The sequence below is a fragment of the Phalaenopsis equestris genome, unplaced genomic scaffold (assembly GCF_001263595.1).
Source record: "Phalaenopsis equestris unplaced genomic scaffold, ASM126359v1 Scaffold000709, whole genome shotgun sequence".
NCBI classification, from domain to species: Eukaryota; Viridiplantae; Streptophyta; class Magnoliopsida; order Asparagales; family Orchidaceae; genus Phalaenopsis; species Phalaenopsis equestris.
This window is the reverse complement of record NW_018165149.1, coordinates 39148-56388: the sequence shown is the minus strand read 5'-3', so window position 1 is coordinate 56388 and position 17241 is coordinate 39148. Positions and strand designations below refer to the sequence as shown.

The following is a 17241-nucleotide window of genomic DNA, read 5'->3' as shown; positions in this document are numbered from 1 at the left end:
AAGAGTGTGAGATAAGTTGTGTTCTTTTCTTTCTTTGTTTTGTAAACTTGTTTTTATATATGAAATCCATGTTTTGTTGTATTTTTCTCATGAATTCTGAGTAGTCTTCTTTATCCTTCTCCCTATAATGAGATTTGATTTTGTGAACAATTAATTTTGTTATGGAAGGATTTTAATGTCAATAAATTGTTATGATTCGAACTCTAATATTCATTTACTTTTTAATTTGGTCAATTTAGATGTTAAAATTTGTTGAGAAACATAAGATCCGAAAGAGCTATTGATTTCTATAACATAGTGAGAGTCACGTTCAATTCAATGGGTGATGATGTTATCCATGGGGTTGAATGCAAATAAATAGGAAAATATACTTTGTTGGATGCAAAATTGGAAATTTTAAGGTGACATTAAAATCTTCAATTTAGTCCAATTGATTTGAAACTAATGCGAGATTACTAGCCTTCAGGCGAGGGAGAAGTGGGAGCTCTGGAGTGAGAGTCAATATCCTCTCAACCTAACCACAAAATTAGCTCCCAAACTCTGAATTAGTCAATGTTCTTTATGCACTTGAAAGAGGGTAAATAATATGATTGCTTATATTATGCACAATATAATTATATATATATTTTCTTAAATGATTTTAGTTTCTTCACAATTCATATCATTGTAAAGGGGAATTATGTTTTTTAAATTTGAACCCTTCGTCACAAAACTTTGTTTGATTTTAGTAAATTTAATTTTGAAGTTTAGAAGTTAGTTTAGTAATCTTAGTTCTTTTAGTTACATTTCTGTTAGCATTCATTAAACCTATTTTAATTTGTCTTTTTTACTTTAATTTTTATAGTTTGAATATTATGATTTATGTTGTTATCATAAGAATTTGTCTCTTCCAAACTAAGACCTGGTAGTAGTAGACTAGAATTAGCCTAAAAGATTTCTTACAGTACTTCTCTGTGGGATCGATACTGGGGTTTTTAAAGAAGACCCTATATTACTTGAAGCGATACGTGCACTTGCATAGAATACTTAGTGTGTGAACTATTTTATATATTTTATATAACATTTCGATTTTGCACATTAAATACTTAAATATAAATTGGGTCAAGATTTTGATCGTATTTTTGAAAGCTAAATTACTGCATAAGTTTGGGACAAGTCAAGTTTTTGACACTGTTACTGGAGATTTAAAATGATATAAAACATGCATAAAAATAACACACACCAAAGGCGCATCAACTTTTTGGCGCCGTTGCCGGGGGAAGCTTCGGTAAGAATTTTAGGAGAATTTTAATTAAACTTGTAAGACTTAGATTTGGAATTTATAGTATTATTATATAGTGTGTTTAATTTAAAGAAAATCCAAAATACCAAAAATATTTTTGATATCTGTCATATTAGTTAAGTCTTTAGATTTATATTCAGGAGCTGCAGACCTTGAATTTTACAAGTCAGATTTGGAGAGAACTTTTGGGAGAGATTTGAAAAGACTCAATGAATTTAATGTTGAAACAACGAATCAACGATATAATGAGTAATCAGATTTGAATTATAATGCTAGTAGCTTTGGAAAAGTAAACCTCAAGAAAGTGACAAATTTTCAAGAAGATATGCTTACATTTTTAATTTCTCAGGTTGCAGATATTGAGAGGAAGTTTGACAAATACATAAGAAGATATCCTCAAGGAACGCCAATTATTGAAGAAAATTCATTTGGACAATGAATTGAAATTGATCATGAGATATATAATTCTTATTCCGATTATTACAATCCAGGTTGGGAAAATCATTTGAATTTTAACATGAATAATAATTTTGGAGGAGAAAACTAATTTTGAGAAGATAATCAATTTAATCAGACATGTACTTGGAATATTCAGAGTGATTTTAATGATGAACTTTCTTTTCCTCATAATTTTAACTTCTAACCCCCAGAATGAGGAGAAGGATTTATTAGAAGCTGTTATTCAAATGGAGAGTGAGATGGAGTGTCAAGGGACCACCTGAAAATGGAAAACTAACTGGGCATATTATTAACTCAATTAATAATCCTCCTCAATTTAACTCCAACCCACAGGATGAGGAGAAGGAATTGATTTTCGAAGAGGTTGTGATTCAAATGAAGAGTGAGCTGGAAAATCAAGAGGCCACAATAAGAAATATAGAAAACCAACTAGGGCAGATTATTAATGCAATTAACAGTTACCCCCAGAGATTTTACCTAGTGACCCTGAGATAAACCCTAAAGAGATGAATGATGAACAATTTAAAATTATCGAACTAAAATTTAGAAGAGAATTCGAGAATATGTTTCGAAAGAACTTTAAATTGAGAAATGAGGATAAGGAGATTGAAAAACCAAAGGAAAAAAATTCCTAAGGAATTAGAAAAACCTATTTCCTCAACTAAGATAAATATAGAAAGACTCTCTACCATTTACTCAGTACCAAGGGGAAGAATTGAAAGACAACCTTGAACAAAAGAGTAACCTAGAAGAATTTGATCCAGAATTTGAATTTCTAGAGAGAATCCAATCCAAAATTTGGGAGATCTTGAAGTATCTTATAATGATCCATTTCTTATAAAATTTAAGGATGATATTAATATGAAAATTAAGAAGATCACTAGAAGATTATTGGATCTAGAAAGAAATATAAGGAAAAATGATATGAATCAATCTGAAAAGGAAGAGCTGAAAGAAAAATTTAAATTCAAGGACTTTATAGGAATCCCTGAATTTGAAAAAGATTGGGTGATTGATCAAGGATTACTTAAATAGATTTTTGATCTAGGTGGAATCATTTGTTGGGTTGTCGACGTTAAACAAAACTTTTTATGGGAGACAACCCATAATTATCAGTGTGATTTGATTTAGTGTTCTTGAGAGTTATGATTGTCAGAGTTGTACTGTGTTTGCTTTAGTGTGGATTGATTAGTTTGATTGATGATTGGTAGATGTTTGGATTGGTAGATGTTTGGATGATGTTTGGATTGTTAGTGGTTTGATTTTTGTGTGTCATGAGGGAGGTGATTTCTTAACTTTTTATTATGGCTAGACTTATATATTTTCTTGTAGTAGTTGAATTGACGAGTTCACTACGACTTGGGTCTCACTCAGAGTTGAGTTTTAAAAGAGATATTATTAATTTTAACAGCGGCAATTCCATCTCAATTTTATTACTTATTTTCTTTGACTTTGTTTTCATTTTTGTTCTTTTCTTTGACTTTGTTTTCATTTGATAGGAGTAGCTAACATATTTGAAGAGTAACATGTAGATGAATTTACACTATCCTTATAACTGCTAGAGGTGCTTAATGATTGAGATAAGGTGATGCCTAAGGTTGGTGCACGTGAACCAATATACCAGGGATAATCTTATCTCTGGGATTAGAATCTATAAAATCATTTATAAGTGCCCAGTATATCTGTGTAGTGATTCCGCTAGGAAGTAAGTTAGTGAGATGTAATGAGTTAAAAGAAGAATTGGCCTTATTTATCATGTGTGTGTGTGTTTGTGTTACAATAATATAAAGATTTGGAGAACACATAAATTTATATATTTCTATGCTGATGTCTGTTATGTTTGTTAGACATTTCTTTCCATTTTATCGAACATGTTTTAGTTTAGACTTACTTTCTATTGTGCATATTGTTCTGTCCTGATGAATACTTGTAGATGTTTGTGATAGATAGATGTTGTAGATGTTTGTGATAGATAGAATTTCTGAACTGTTTTTCTTCCTGCGTATATTTTCTGTATTGAATGTTATACATATTTAAAATCAAGTTTAGGGATAGAAAAAAAAAATTTAAAGTTAGTATACTTCCTTTTAGTTTAATATTATTGGAAGCTTGTTTTAGGCTAGATTTACTTTTTTCTAGAGTCAATCTATCATGATTATGCACGTATATAAATTTGATAGGAAGTTGTAGTAGTTAGTAGATTCAACTGTTACTTTTTCTTCCTGCTACATTTTAGGGAATTAAGTGTAAAATATTTAAAAATTCAAGTTTGGGAAAAAGAAAAATTTCTTTTAAAAAGAAGTAAACTAAATTTTATTTGTCCTCAATTAACTATATTTTAAAAATTAATTTAACATGACATTGGATATTAGAGTTTAACTTTAAATGACTATATTTATGTTTGTAAACATTATGATAAATTTTGGTAAAATTTTTAGTAACGAAGGCTAATTCCATAGTTAAAGATATTTGATATGAAAGGATAAGACAATATTTTCCAATTTAAAGTAAAGGAAATTATATTTTTGAAGTATTAAGAATCTTCGAGTTTCATGTAGGAAAAAAAGAATGAGACTTTATGAAAAATCATCAAAACTAATATGCATTTATAAAGTGAAGAAAAGTAAAAAATTTTAACTTAAAAAAAAATTTTAACTTTAAAAAAAGGATAGTGAAGTTCAAAATTATTAAAGGCTATCCAAACATATTAATCATCACTTGAAAAAGAAAAGAAAAGAAATGATTGAAAAGATCCTGAATAAAAAAAGAAAAGAAAAAGAAAAAAAAAAGAATGTGAGGAGAAACTTGAAGAGATGTCTAATCAAAAATTGGTTTCACTTGAATCATTTTGAGGAAAAGGCTTTATTACATTTTCTAAACTTGTATTTGAGTATTAACACCCTTAATAGTAAAGTTTTCATGAAATTCTTTTTTATATGGAAATTACAGTTCTTCTTGAAATGAATAGAGATTCAAAAATCTTAAATTTGATTACTAAATATTCTTATACTTATAGTTTTAATATTAAGTTATTAAAAGTTTTTCTTAAATTATACTATTTAATTTATTAAACTAAAGTATAGAAGTTTGTAAGTTAATCTCTATCATAAGTTATATTTTTATGTAGTAAAAGAGTCACTTGAAGACAGTAATGTTTAAGTTTGAGTGATTTTGACACACTTAAAAATTACTAACTTTTTCATATTTATTTTATGCTTAATTTTAATAATTTTTAATGATATTACACTTTAAAAGAAGATGTTTTGCATATTTTTGGAGAAAATGAAGCAAAAATGGTGCAATTTGGAGTAAAAACTAACAAAAAAGAAAATTCTGATTTGACACATTTCGATGTCTTTCTATGCTTAATTTACTTTGCATTTTTCACATATTTTTGAATGAAATTACATTTTAATGAAACGTTGTTTTCATTCTTATTTTATATGTATATTTGTTAGGAGTGAAACACAACTGAAACGAGATGAAACAGAGTCAAACGAAGCAAAATGGTGGAGTTGCTGCAGGGTGGCGACTGAGGCGCTAATATTCAGAGAACTGACACCTGAGGCGCCAGAGACGATATAAGACGTATTAAGACGGTTCAGGACAAAATTTGAGCTGATTTTGAAGGCTCTAAATGATTCAAACGTCTTATGTAGTGATTCAATACATCTAGACACTTTGGATGCTCTTTAATGAAGGGATATGTCTCTTGAATGAGTGAACATGTCTTTTGAGATTCTAAATGTGTGACTTTTGGAGAGAATTTGAGAGGGAATTTTGAATTCTTTTTGAAAGGAGGTAGCCCCTAATTAAAAAGGAGAGGAGTCTAGGGCATGAGTGTGGCGTGAGAGTAGGAGGAAGAATTTGTAGAAGAACAAATTTTCTTCTAGGGTTGTAAGAGAAGAGGGAAGTGAGATTTCTTCTTCATTACGTTTCTAGGAGAGAATTGAGTGTGATTGTAAAGAGAAAAAATGCTTAAAGGAAACTTCTAGGAATTTTCTTGGAAAGGAGTGTTAGATAAGTTGCGTTCTTTTCTTTCTTTGTTGTAAACTTATTTTTATATATGAAATTCGTGTTTTGTCGTATTCTTCTCATGAATTCTGAGTAGTCTTCTTCATCATTCTCCCTACAATGAGATTTGGTTTTGTGAAGAATTAATTTTGTTATGAAAGGTTTTTAATGTCAATAAATTGTGATGATTCGAACTCTGATCTTCATTTACTTTTCAATTTGGCCAATTGAAAAGTTAAAATTTCTTGAGAAACATAAAATACGAAAAGGCTATCATTTCGACAACATGGTGAGAGTCACATTCAATTCTATGGGTGAATATTTTATCCATGGGGTTGAATGCAAATAAATAGGAAAATATACTTTGTTGGATGCAAAATTGAAAATTTTAAGGTGACAGATTAAAATCTCCAATTTGGTCAGTTGATAGGAAACTAATGCGAAATTGTTAACCCTCAGCCGAGGGAGAAGTGAGAGCTTTGGAGTGAGAGCCGGTATCCTCCTAACATATTCACGGAATTAGGGATCAAACTCTGAATTAGTCAATGTTCTTTATACACTTGAAAGAAGGTAAAGAATATGATTGTTTCTATTTGACACAATACAATTTTATATATATTTTCTTAAATTATCTTAATTTTTTCACAATCCATATACTCATTGTCAAGTGAAGATTGTTTTCTTAAATTTGAACTTTTCGTCATAAAACTTTGTGTAGTCTTAGTAAATTTAACTTTGAAGTTTAGAAATTAGTTTAGTAAACTTGGTTCTTTTAGTTACATTTCTGTTAGCATTCATTAAACCCATTTTAACTTGTCTTTCTACATTTATTTATATAGTTTGAATATTGTGATTTATGTTATTATCATTAGAATTTCCTTTTTCCAAACTAAGACTTGATAGTAGTAGACTAGAATTAGATTTAAGAGATTTTTTACTGCGCTTCTCTGTGGGATAAATATTGGGATTTTTAAAGAAAGCCTCATATTACCTGAAGCGATACGTGCACTTGCGTAGAACCATAGTGTGTGAATTATTTTATATATTTTATATAACATTTCGATTTTGCACATTAAATACTTAATATAAATTTGGACAAGATTTTGGTCATATTTTTTAAAACTAAATTATTGCGTAAGTTTGGGACGGGTCAAGTTTTTGACCATGTTACTAGAGATTTAAATTAACATAAAATACAAAGAAAAATAGCACACACCAGGGGCACATCAATTAACAGTTTTTTCTAAGACCCTCCTAATCTTCCTACTGGAAACTTTGGCTAATCCATTCACTTGGAGATGGTAAGCATTAGCAATTTTGTGAGTTATTCATATGTTGGAAACTAATGCTTCCATCTTCTTATTGCAAAAATGGCTACTCTATCACACATAATCAACATAGGTGTTTCAAATTGGATAAAAATGAACTTAAAAAATTTTAGAACATTTTGAGCATCACAATTGGGTAGAATCATAACCTTAACCCACTTAGAGAAATAATCTACTGCTAACAAAATATAGAGATTTTCAGTGGAAGGTGGAAAAGTCTAAAGTATATTCCTAAAAAATCAAATATTTCAACTTCCTAGGTCCATTGAGGAACATCTCATCTTTTTTAGATTTATTTCCCACCCTCTTACATTTATCACAAGTTATCACATATTGATTAACATCTTTATAGATGGTAGACTAATAAAATTCAGATTGTAAAGTTTGGAAGCAATGTTAAATATACCAAAATGCCCTACATATTCCAAATCATGACAGACACTTAATGAGATCGGTGACCTCTTCCAAAGGCACATCTCCTAAGAATTTGATCCTGACACCTTGGAGGATGCAATATCCAAGAATGTCAATTCCAAATACTTCTTCAGTCACCATGAATTGACATTTTTTTCAATTTAACACCAAATTTATTTTCTCACACCTTTGCAAAACCTTGCAAGTTTGTTTAGGTAAGAATCAAATGAAGTGCAAAACACAGAAAATTGGTTGAAAAGTGTTCTCACACCTTTAGAAGAAGTATTCATGAAAAACTCAATGCCCATCTCTATCTCAGAAAAGATGGACATCATGCAGGGCTGAAAAGTGGTTGGCGCATTGCATAGTCTAAATGACATCATTCTAAAGGCAAAAGTTCCATAGGGGCTAGTGAAGGTGGTCTTGTCTTGGTCCTCAATGGCCATGGGGATTTGATTGTATCATGAATATCTTGTTAGGAAGCAATAAAATGGGTGCCCTGCTAAGCTATACAACATCTTGTCCAAAAATAGCAGGGTAAAAAAGTATTTCTAGTGACGACATTCAACTTCATATAATCAATACAAGTCCTCAATCCCATAACTATCCTCGTGGTAATCAACTCATTATTCTTGTTTTCAACAACTGTGACCCCTCTTTCTTTTGTACACAGTGGATCAGACTGACTCAAGCACTATCTAAGATGGGGTAGGTAATGCATGCGTCTAGCCACTTCAAGATTTCCTTCCTCATTACCTCCTCAAGGATAAGTTTCAATCTCCTTTGTGGGTCAGCTTTAGACATGTGTCCCTCCATCAGAATTTTGTGCATGCACAAGAATGGGCTTATTTCTTTAATGTTAGCTATGCTCCACCCAAATGCCCTCCTAAATGCTCTAAGCACCCTCATGAACTTATTCTCTTGCTCCACACTCAACAACAGATATGATGATTGGCCAGGTCGAAGGTTCTCCTAAATAGACATACTTCAAGTGAGTGGGCAAGGCTTTCAATTCTAGGTCTTGTGCTACCTCTATGGATGGTACTAGGGGCTTGGTGTGCAAGGTTAAGTTTAAGGGTTCAAACCTCTTTCTAAATCTCATAGAGTGGCCCTCTACGAGCAAAGCATATTCAACACTAGATTTCTCACTTAACATGCTCAAACACCTCTTGCTCTAGTGGGTTAAGTTCCATAGTTTTAGTAAATTGGCTAGTCACTACCCTATCCACTAAGTGAATCCCAAAAAAAATTATCGTCACTTGGATCTTAGGGAAATCTCATAGATTTCATGATATTAAAGTATTCTCCTCATCATTCATCCTCATGGTCAATTTCACTTGTTATACATTGATCATTGCCCTACCAGTTGCTAAAAAGGGTCTTCCTAGGATTAGGGGTATCTCCTTGTTCTCTGCAGTATCCAAGCCTATAGAGTCAATTGGGAATATGAAGCTTCCTATTTTAACTAACACATCCTCAATGATAGCCATGGGGAAGGTTATGGGTGTACCTTCTCCTAATTTAAGTCTTTTGAAAATTGACAGTAGCATCATGTTAATGATTTCTCGTAAGTCACAAAGGGCCCTCCCAACAAATTTCTCTCCTATGGAGCAACAGACAGTGAAATTATCAGGGTCCTTCATGTTTTCTGACAAGTTATTTTGCAAGATTGCGCTACACTCTTCTGTTAGTGCCACTGTTTCTCTATTCTCTAATTTCCTTTTTCTAGTTGGTACATCCTTCATAAATTTGACATAATTAGACATTTGCTCCAGGGTCTCAGCAAAAGGAATGTTTATGATTAACTTCTTAAAGACCTGTAGAAACCTTGAACATTATTGATCCAGTTTTTTTTTTTTTTTTTGAAATCTCTGAGGGAATGGGGTTGAAATTCTCTCATGTTCTTTCTTTTTGGAGGATGCAAGCTTTTCTATCTCCTTAGTAGATCTTTCTTCCTTGTTTTCAAGATCAGATTCCATATTTATGGGGGCTTTCGCAACTCTTTGAGTTTTATCTAACTCCTTCCCACTTCTCAGCCTAACTGCCTGGATCTGCTTCTTTCCTTTTTCTTTGGGCTTCACTTTAGTATTACTAGGGAGTGCCTTAGGTTCCTATGGTTGAAAAAGTTCACTAATTGTCCCAATTGCCCCTCAGTATTCTTAATTGTTAACCGATGACTTTGTGTTATCAAATGCAAATCACTAACTCCTCCAAAGTGGCTAGTTTTTGGTTATGATGTTGGTTAAATTTGGGGGATTGGTTTGGTTTTTGTCCTTGGGCAACTTGGTTGTGTGTTCCTACCCCTTGATTGACTTGATTATTGTTGTTCCATTGAAGGTTAAGGTGTTGTTTCCATCCTGGATTGTAGGCATTTGAGTATGAATTGTGGGACTGGTCATGGTTTCTTATGGATTTCAGGGCTTTTAGGGCTGAGGTTGTAGGATCTATCAAGGTTTCATCACTAAACTCCTCGACCTGGGGTGTTCCTTGCACTGAATTCATGGTGAGATCATCCAATTTCTTAGATATAGCAGCTACTTGAGTTGTTAGGATAGACATGACACCAGATTCATGCACACTCGCTACCTTTTTGGGTTGCACCCTCTCAGCAGGCCATTGGAAACTATTGGTGGCCATCTCCTCAATCAAGTCATAAGCCTCCTCATATGGTTTGAACATCAGTGATCCTCCTGTAGCAACATTAAGCGACCTAAGGGAACCTATAAGCCTTTTATAGATGGTTTGGATAAGGAGCCAGTTGGGTAAGGGACACTTCCTAAGCAACTATTTAAATCTCTCCCAAGCCTCGTAGATTCTCTCCCTCAATGTGTGAAAGATGTGATGTCATTTCTATGTTTGACAGCCTTAGAAGGAGGAAAATACTTGGTTAGGAATTTCTGAGCAAAGTCGTTCCAAGAAATAATGGATCATTGGGCTAAAGAGTTTAACCACACATTGGCTCTATCCCTCAGGGAGAAGGGAAAAAACCTTAGTCTAATGGTGTTGCTGGGGACACCATTGTACCTGAATGTGGTGCACAGTTCTAGGAAGTTTGCTAAGTGCTGATTTGGGATTGTCGTGCCCCCACAAACTGGTTTTGCTGAACCATTTGGATAATGACAAGCCTTAATTTAAAGGTATTGATTTCTACCACAGGGTGATTGATACTCGTGTGAATCTTCTCAGCAGTGAGGTTGGCAAAGTTCCTAACAGGTCTCATGGTTGGGTCCAGATGGCAAGCCATTTCTACAGGTGTTTCAGGTTTAGTGAGTGCTTTCCTACGATGTTTAAAGGTACGCTCTATTTCAGAGTCGATAGGTGCTAAGTTAGTGAGTGCACCCCTACACATACACTAGAGGACAGGTGAATGTGAAACTCACACACAAGTGATCCTAAGAACCTAAACACACAAAAAGACAACCACAACAATTGACTCCAAGCAGCACATACAAGAATTGGTTCAACACTTTCATACACAACTTGCAATGACTCAAACAGAAGAAAATAAATGAAATAACAATTAACAACAAAATTTTTTGGCTCTTTCAGCTTTTCAATATTTTATTCAGTCTTTTATTTTTATCACCTGCAAGAAAAACAAAATACAATATAAGCGCACAAACAATTAAAAAAAAAGACGGGAAACAAAAAAAATTTGCAGAAAAAGAAACAGAGATTGCCAAACCTAGATTTATAGTTGTTGAACTACATTTCTCATAATTTTTGAACGTTTCTTAACATAGCTCCCCCAATAATGATGCAAAAAACTTGATGACCACAAAATCACCGTGAAGCGAGCAACTATTTCACACAAGTATACATGCCAAAGTAATAAACAATTTGCTAGAGTTCCACTATTGGTTCCATAAGAAAGTGCCTTGAGAAACAAATTTGAAAAGGCGATGCTACAGTTTACTAACTATTCCAACCTAGTTCGGCGTGATTTAGAAAACTGAAAAGAGAAATCCTAAATCTACTAGAGTTTGTGGAAAACAAAAGTAGAGAAAAATACGGGTTAAAGTACTTTGGTGTTTCTTCAAGATTGTTGATGATCGTGCTTCTATGATTTAGGTGTGACATCTGACTTTAGTTTTTGTGCATTTTCTCCTCTGTGGTTGCTGTCAACTAGAGATGATATTTTCTTCTCAAGCCTATGTCTAGGTCAAAAGAAGAATTGAAATTCCACAAAGATGACTTTTGCTTATCTTTATGGCGTCCCCAAAAATTTTTACATCCCCGTTACCAGTTGCAAGGTCGAACATAAAACATTCATATTTTAATCGGATCTTGTTGTTAACTTAATCATTCCACTAAATTTCTACTGAAATTGTAGATCACGATTGATTTTAATGCTCTAATTGGCAAGATTAGGAGTAAAAGAAAGAAGGTTAACCAACAACATTAAACAATCAAAAGCGCAAAAAAACGTATTATGATAAATTGAAAACGAAAATCAAGCTAAAAAAAACCATCTACAAATCACAAAGATAGAAAAATTAATTTAATTGTTCATATTTTGAGAGAAAAACAAAGAAAATCTCATGGAAATCAAACCTACAAGAAATATCTTTATCAAATAAAAATAAAGTTACAACATTTTGTCAATCCTCTCTTACAAAAGCAACAGAAATCAATTCTCTCAAACACCTCTCACAGAAAATAGACCAAAACAAGAGAAGAGAAGAACTCTCTCAAACCGTAGCCTCCACCTGGATTTCTCTGAAAAAAAATCCCTTAATTCTTTTTTAATATCCTTTTTAGAGCCTGTGTTTGAATTCCTTCCAAAAATTGTCATAATCCCGCACATAAAAACTTTCAAATTGAAGCAGATGCGGCGATGTGACTATGCCTAAACTCTAAAGGCGTGGACTGTGATAGAGAGGGCGTGACCACGCCAGAATGATGGTGTGGCTATGCCAAGAGGTTGGAGCATCACACGATTCTGCGGACACAGCGTGACTATGCTTGCAATCTGGCGCCGCACAGGTGGCGCGGGTACGTCAGAACTTGGCATGGTTACGCTGGGCTGATATATTTCAAATGTCTCTGCTTTGCTCCTATTTATGTGTCAATCCTCTTCTAACTTGCAAAATACAATTCCAACATTCCAAAAACGTAAAATCATGAAATTAAAGGAAGAAATTACTAGAAACAAAACATAGATAATGCGAAAATTGATGCGTATCACCGACATGTGGTTTGTAGATGCCATAGTGCCGTGGACGCAGTATTGTAGTTACTACAATACCGTGGGCTAACCCTTCTCTCCCTCTCCCTCTCCTTTTCTATTTCATCCCCTTTTTTATTTCTATCCGATTTCAATTTGTTCCTATTATATTGCTTGCCTTTTCTATTCCATTTCCTATTTCTATTTCTTTCCAATTCCAATTCCTCCCTATTCATTGCTTTCCTTTTCTACCACTTTCCACTTCTATCTCAATTTCAAATTCCTTCCTAATTCTTTGTGCTAGGATCCTTTATATTATGATTTGTTTGCCTAGGGTGTGGAGGTTTTTGATGATTGTTGATTTCATATTCTGCTTTTGAGACGTTCTTCCCCTCCAAGGGCTGTACCTAACGAAGAGAAGATGTTTCGGTTGTAACTCATCCGAAGTGGTGACAGTCTCCAAGAGTTTGGGTGGTGTTATGGCTATGGTTCGACCCCAGCAAGATATTGATTCTTCTGCAATCGCCTCCGGCCCTGTTTCCAGCAGACACAAACCAACTTTGTGCTCAAGCACAAAATAGGGAGCCAAAATAAGGTAGCTAATGCCTCAAGCCGCTGCCCCTTGTTGATCACCACTATGCAGTTGAAGGTTATTGGCTTTGAAGTGTTGAAAATTTTATTTGCCACAGATGAGGAGATTTGGGTTGTTATTAGAATACTTCTTATGAGCAGATGTTTACTTGTTTTACTTGAACAGACTGTGCTTTTCTAGGAGTTCGCATTAGAAAGAGAATTTTTCAGAAGTGTTACAACGGAGAGATGACCAAACAATTTGGTAGCGAAAAGCCTATTTTTTAGTGAAAAAAACTTTTGGCCTAAATTGGTACGAGATTTTGAGACATATTCACCAGTGCAAAATTTGTCACTTTGTCAGGATTCGAGAACAGAATACGGCTATATCAGTCACCATGGATCAATCTGAGCATATAGTTGGTTGTGGGCCTTCCTTGGACTCAATGGAGTAAGGATTCTGTTATGGTAGTAGATCGTTTTTCCAATAGGACATGTTTCGTGCATTGTCATAAAATGATGAATGCTTCACATATTGCATATTTATATTTGAAGGAGATAGCCCGTCTTCACTGCATACACCATACCATCACTTTCAATAGGAATGTGAAATTTTTGAGTCGTTTTTTCAATGATCTTATGAGGTAACTAGAGTACCAAATTACAGACCAGTTCAACATTGCATCCCCAAACAGTTGGGCAGAAGAAAGTGATAAATCGGAGTTTAGGGAACCTCCTTAGGTGCTTTGAAGGCAAGAACATTAGGCAGTGAGACTTGATTATTCCTTAGGTTGAGTTTGTTTACAACCGATCTTAGTAAGTCGATAGATCACAACCCATTCGAGATTATATACGAGCAAAATCTTTTCACATCACCAGATTTAGTGCCAATACTTCGGACTTCTGAGCTTAATATTGATGCAGAGGCTAGAGTAAGGGAAATTTAAACCCTACATGAGCAGATGAGGAGTGAAACTGCCAAACAGAATATCAAGTATAAAAAATGGGCTAATAAGTCTTGAAAGGTTATGGATTTTAAGGAATGTGACTTAGTGTTGATTTGGATAATGAAGGAGAAGTTTTTGTAGGGTCTTTTAGAAAACTAAAGCCTAAAGTCGGCGATTGATTTATGATTGTTAAGAAGATTAATGATAATGCATACATGATTAATTTGTACAGAGACTATAATATCTTTGCTAATTTTAATGTTATTGATCTGTTGCCATATTATGAGGACCTTGGAGATTCTAGTGTAGAAGATTATCCCTCTGGTACCCGAGGAGAATGATATGGACTTCCCTTTCGCGCCCGTTCCAGCTTCTGCTTCTGATCCCTCTCCTAGGCGATCTTGAGACATGTGAATGGGTCCAAGAGGGATCGCCTCAAGCTATTCTAGGCCCCATGGGCTGGCATGGCCCCCAAAAGATCCTATTTATCTTATTTAGATTATTATTAGGGTTAATTTTACTTGGAGACATAAATATGTTGTTAATTCCTGGTTTTTGATAATTTTTTTTCTTGTTCTTTCTTGCTGGATTGTTGTATCATTAGATCATTCTTAGAGACGGTATTTGTTGCCTAATAGGATCGAGATAATGATTTCTCTCGAACATTCGAAGACTTTCTACGCCACCAGTCTCACAACCAACTTGCAGTTTTCATATTTTATCTTGCCATCCAACGACCAAGAACTCTAATTGCTCATCCGCCATCACCCTTTTATGCTTCTTTCTCGTCCTAAAACTTACCTAACCCACTTGCAGTTTTCATATTTTATCTTGCCATCCAACGGCCAAGAACTCTGATTGCTCATCCGCCATCACCCTTTTACGCTTCTTTCTCGTCCTAAAACTTACCTAACCCTTCTCTTGATCACGCCACACAATATACTAACCCGAGATCGTTGTCAGAAAAAAATATAATTCAAGATGTTTGGTTGAAATTCTCTAGTTCCAAGCCTATTGTGAATTGTCTAGCCTGGCTGGTTTTTATGCTTCAAGTCTGTCGTTGCTTTCGGTGATTTAGTTCTTCTATTTTGTATACAGGCACTGGGAACTATTTTTTAAGCCTGGGGAGGTTCGACTGGTGGATCCTGAAAGCATCCCCACTTACAAAATGCCAGCTTCAGCTGTCTACAAGTGTATGAATCCCCCAACTTGTACATGATTTTGGACTGCAGGCAATCTATGGAAGCCCTTTTTTCTTCTTCTTTTTTTCACGCATGGAGTTGTACATCTCATTACAGTCAAATGAGGCATGATTTACATTTTCAAAAAAAAAAAAAAAAAAAGCTTCATGATTTAAATCAGATTGACACATCCTACGGACTTCTTTTTTAAACTCAATTAGCTCATTATTCAAACTCCGAGGACCCATTCCCTCACCCACCAAGGAGAAATATTTGCGTACGTCTAACGTACGTAGAGCTGCGGACGTTGATAGGTTACATGAATGGTATTGGCACGTACGTAGAGCTGCGTACGTCGGTAGGTTACAGGAATAGTATTGGCGTTATATCCGCGTTATACCCCCTGTAACCTCCCTGTAACTAGTAAGTTTCGCGCTTCTATTTTTATATATTTGTAAGTTACAGGTAAGTTACAGAGAGGTTACAAGGGTATAACTCTGATAAAGCCCTCCGATACCCTCCCTTTAACCTACCGACGTACGCAACTCTAACGTACGGCATTGGGCACGGTTCAAATGATAAATTTGAGTGAAACTCAGTCTAGGCTTTATTTATTATTATTATTATTTTTTTAAGGTACATAAGTAGCACACATTTCTTATGTATTTACATATCTCACTCCTAAACTTGTGTACATAGCACTTTGGTGCTTTAGATCTATGCATGAAATGGTGTATTTAACTTTTAAAAAATGACAATATTTTTTTTTTTCTTTTTTGATAGTAAAGATTGAGTGTTGTGTGTAAATATGAAATTTTAGCTGTGAGATTAAGAAAAAAAACATAAGAATTGTGTCAATATCCGCGTTATATCCCCTGTAACCTCCCTGTAACTAGTAAGTTTCACGCTTCTTTTTTCATATATTTGTAAGTTACATGTAGGTTACAGAGATGTTACAAGAGGTATAACTCTGATATAACTTTCCAATACCCTCCCTTTAACCTACCGACGTACGCAGCCCTGCGTACGCTAGACGTACCTATTTCTCCCCACCAAGAGTGAAACTCAGTCTAGGCTTTATTTATTATTATTTTTATTTTATTAAATACATAAGTAGCACACATTTCTTATGTATTTATATCTCTCACCCCTAAACTTGTATACATAGCACTTTGGTGCTTTAGACCTATGCATGAAATGGTGTATTTAACTTTCAAAAAATGGCAATAATTTTTTTTTTCTTTTTTGATATTAATGATTGAGTGTTAGCTGTGAGATAAGAAAAAAAACATGAGAATTGTGTCGTGAATGTAAATGCCCCTCATTTGTTTCAGGGTACTGCTTTCTTAAAAGTGTGATGGGCAAGAATTTCTGTGCCAAAACTGTACCCCCTAAACCTGCTTGTCTTCTCAAAATCTATACAAAAAGTTACTCACACATAAGGAAGATTTACATGCATATCGCTTAACTCTTATGTATTTACATATTTTAACAACTAAATTTCATGTTTTTACATATACGTCCTCATGCATGAAAAGGTGTATTTCATAATCGGCAAACGTTTCTATTGTTTTATCTACCTGTGTTTAGAATGGATTGTTTTATGCGATGTCTATTTTAAATTTGTACATGGTGACTTCATTTATAAAGCATGGAACTAATATCAGTATGTCTAGCAAATTACTATGGAAAACAAAATATATTTAACGTTTTTTTAAAAATGGTTAATCTTTGGAAGAAATGCCATAACGGCTACGAAAAAGGGGGATTTTACATACATACAACTCGATTTTAATGTTACATATTTATCACCTAAACTTTAACTTTTACATTTGCACCACGCAAATTTTTCGTATAACATCTAAAAAAATTATTATTC

At 33.9% G+C, this 17241-nt stretch overlaps 1 protein-coding gene across 2 annotated transcripts in view; it reads left to right on the top strand.

Annotated features, from left to right (window-relative positions):
• Positions 1-16825, top strand: part of LOC110030377 — a 54405-nt gene extending 37580 nt beyond the window's left edge. The window contains exon 4 of one of the 2 annotated variants that reach the window (XM_020733055.1): positions 16697-16825. In XM_020733055.1, the coding sequence (XP_020588714.1) occupies positions 16697-16712 (16 nt within the window). In that variant the 3' untranslated portion in view covers positions 16713-16825. Of the gene's footprint in view, positions 1-15279; positions 15653-16696 lie in introns of those variants that run through there. The other variant, XM_020733054.1, reaches the window with a different exon arrangement.
• The last annotated feature ends 416 nt before the right edge of the window (positions 16826-17241 follow it).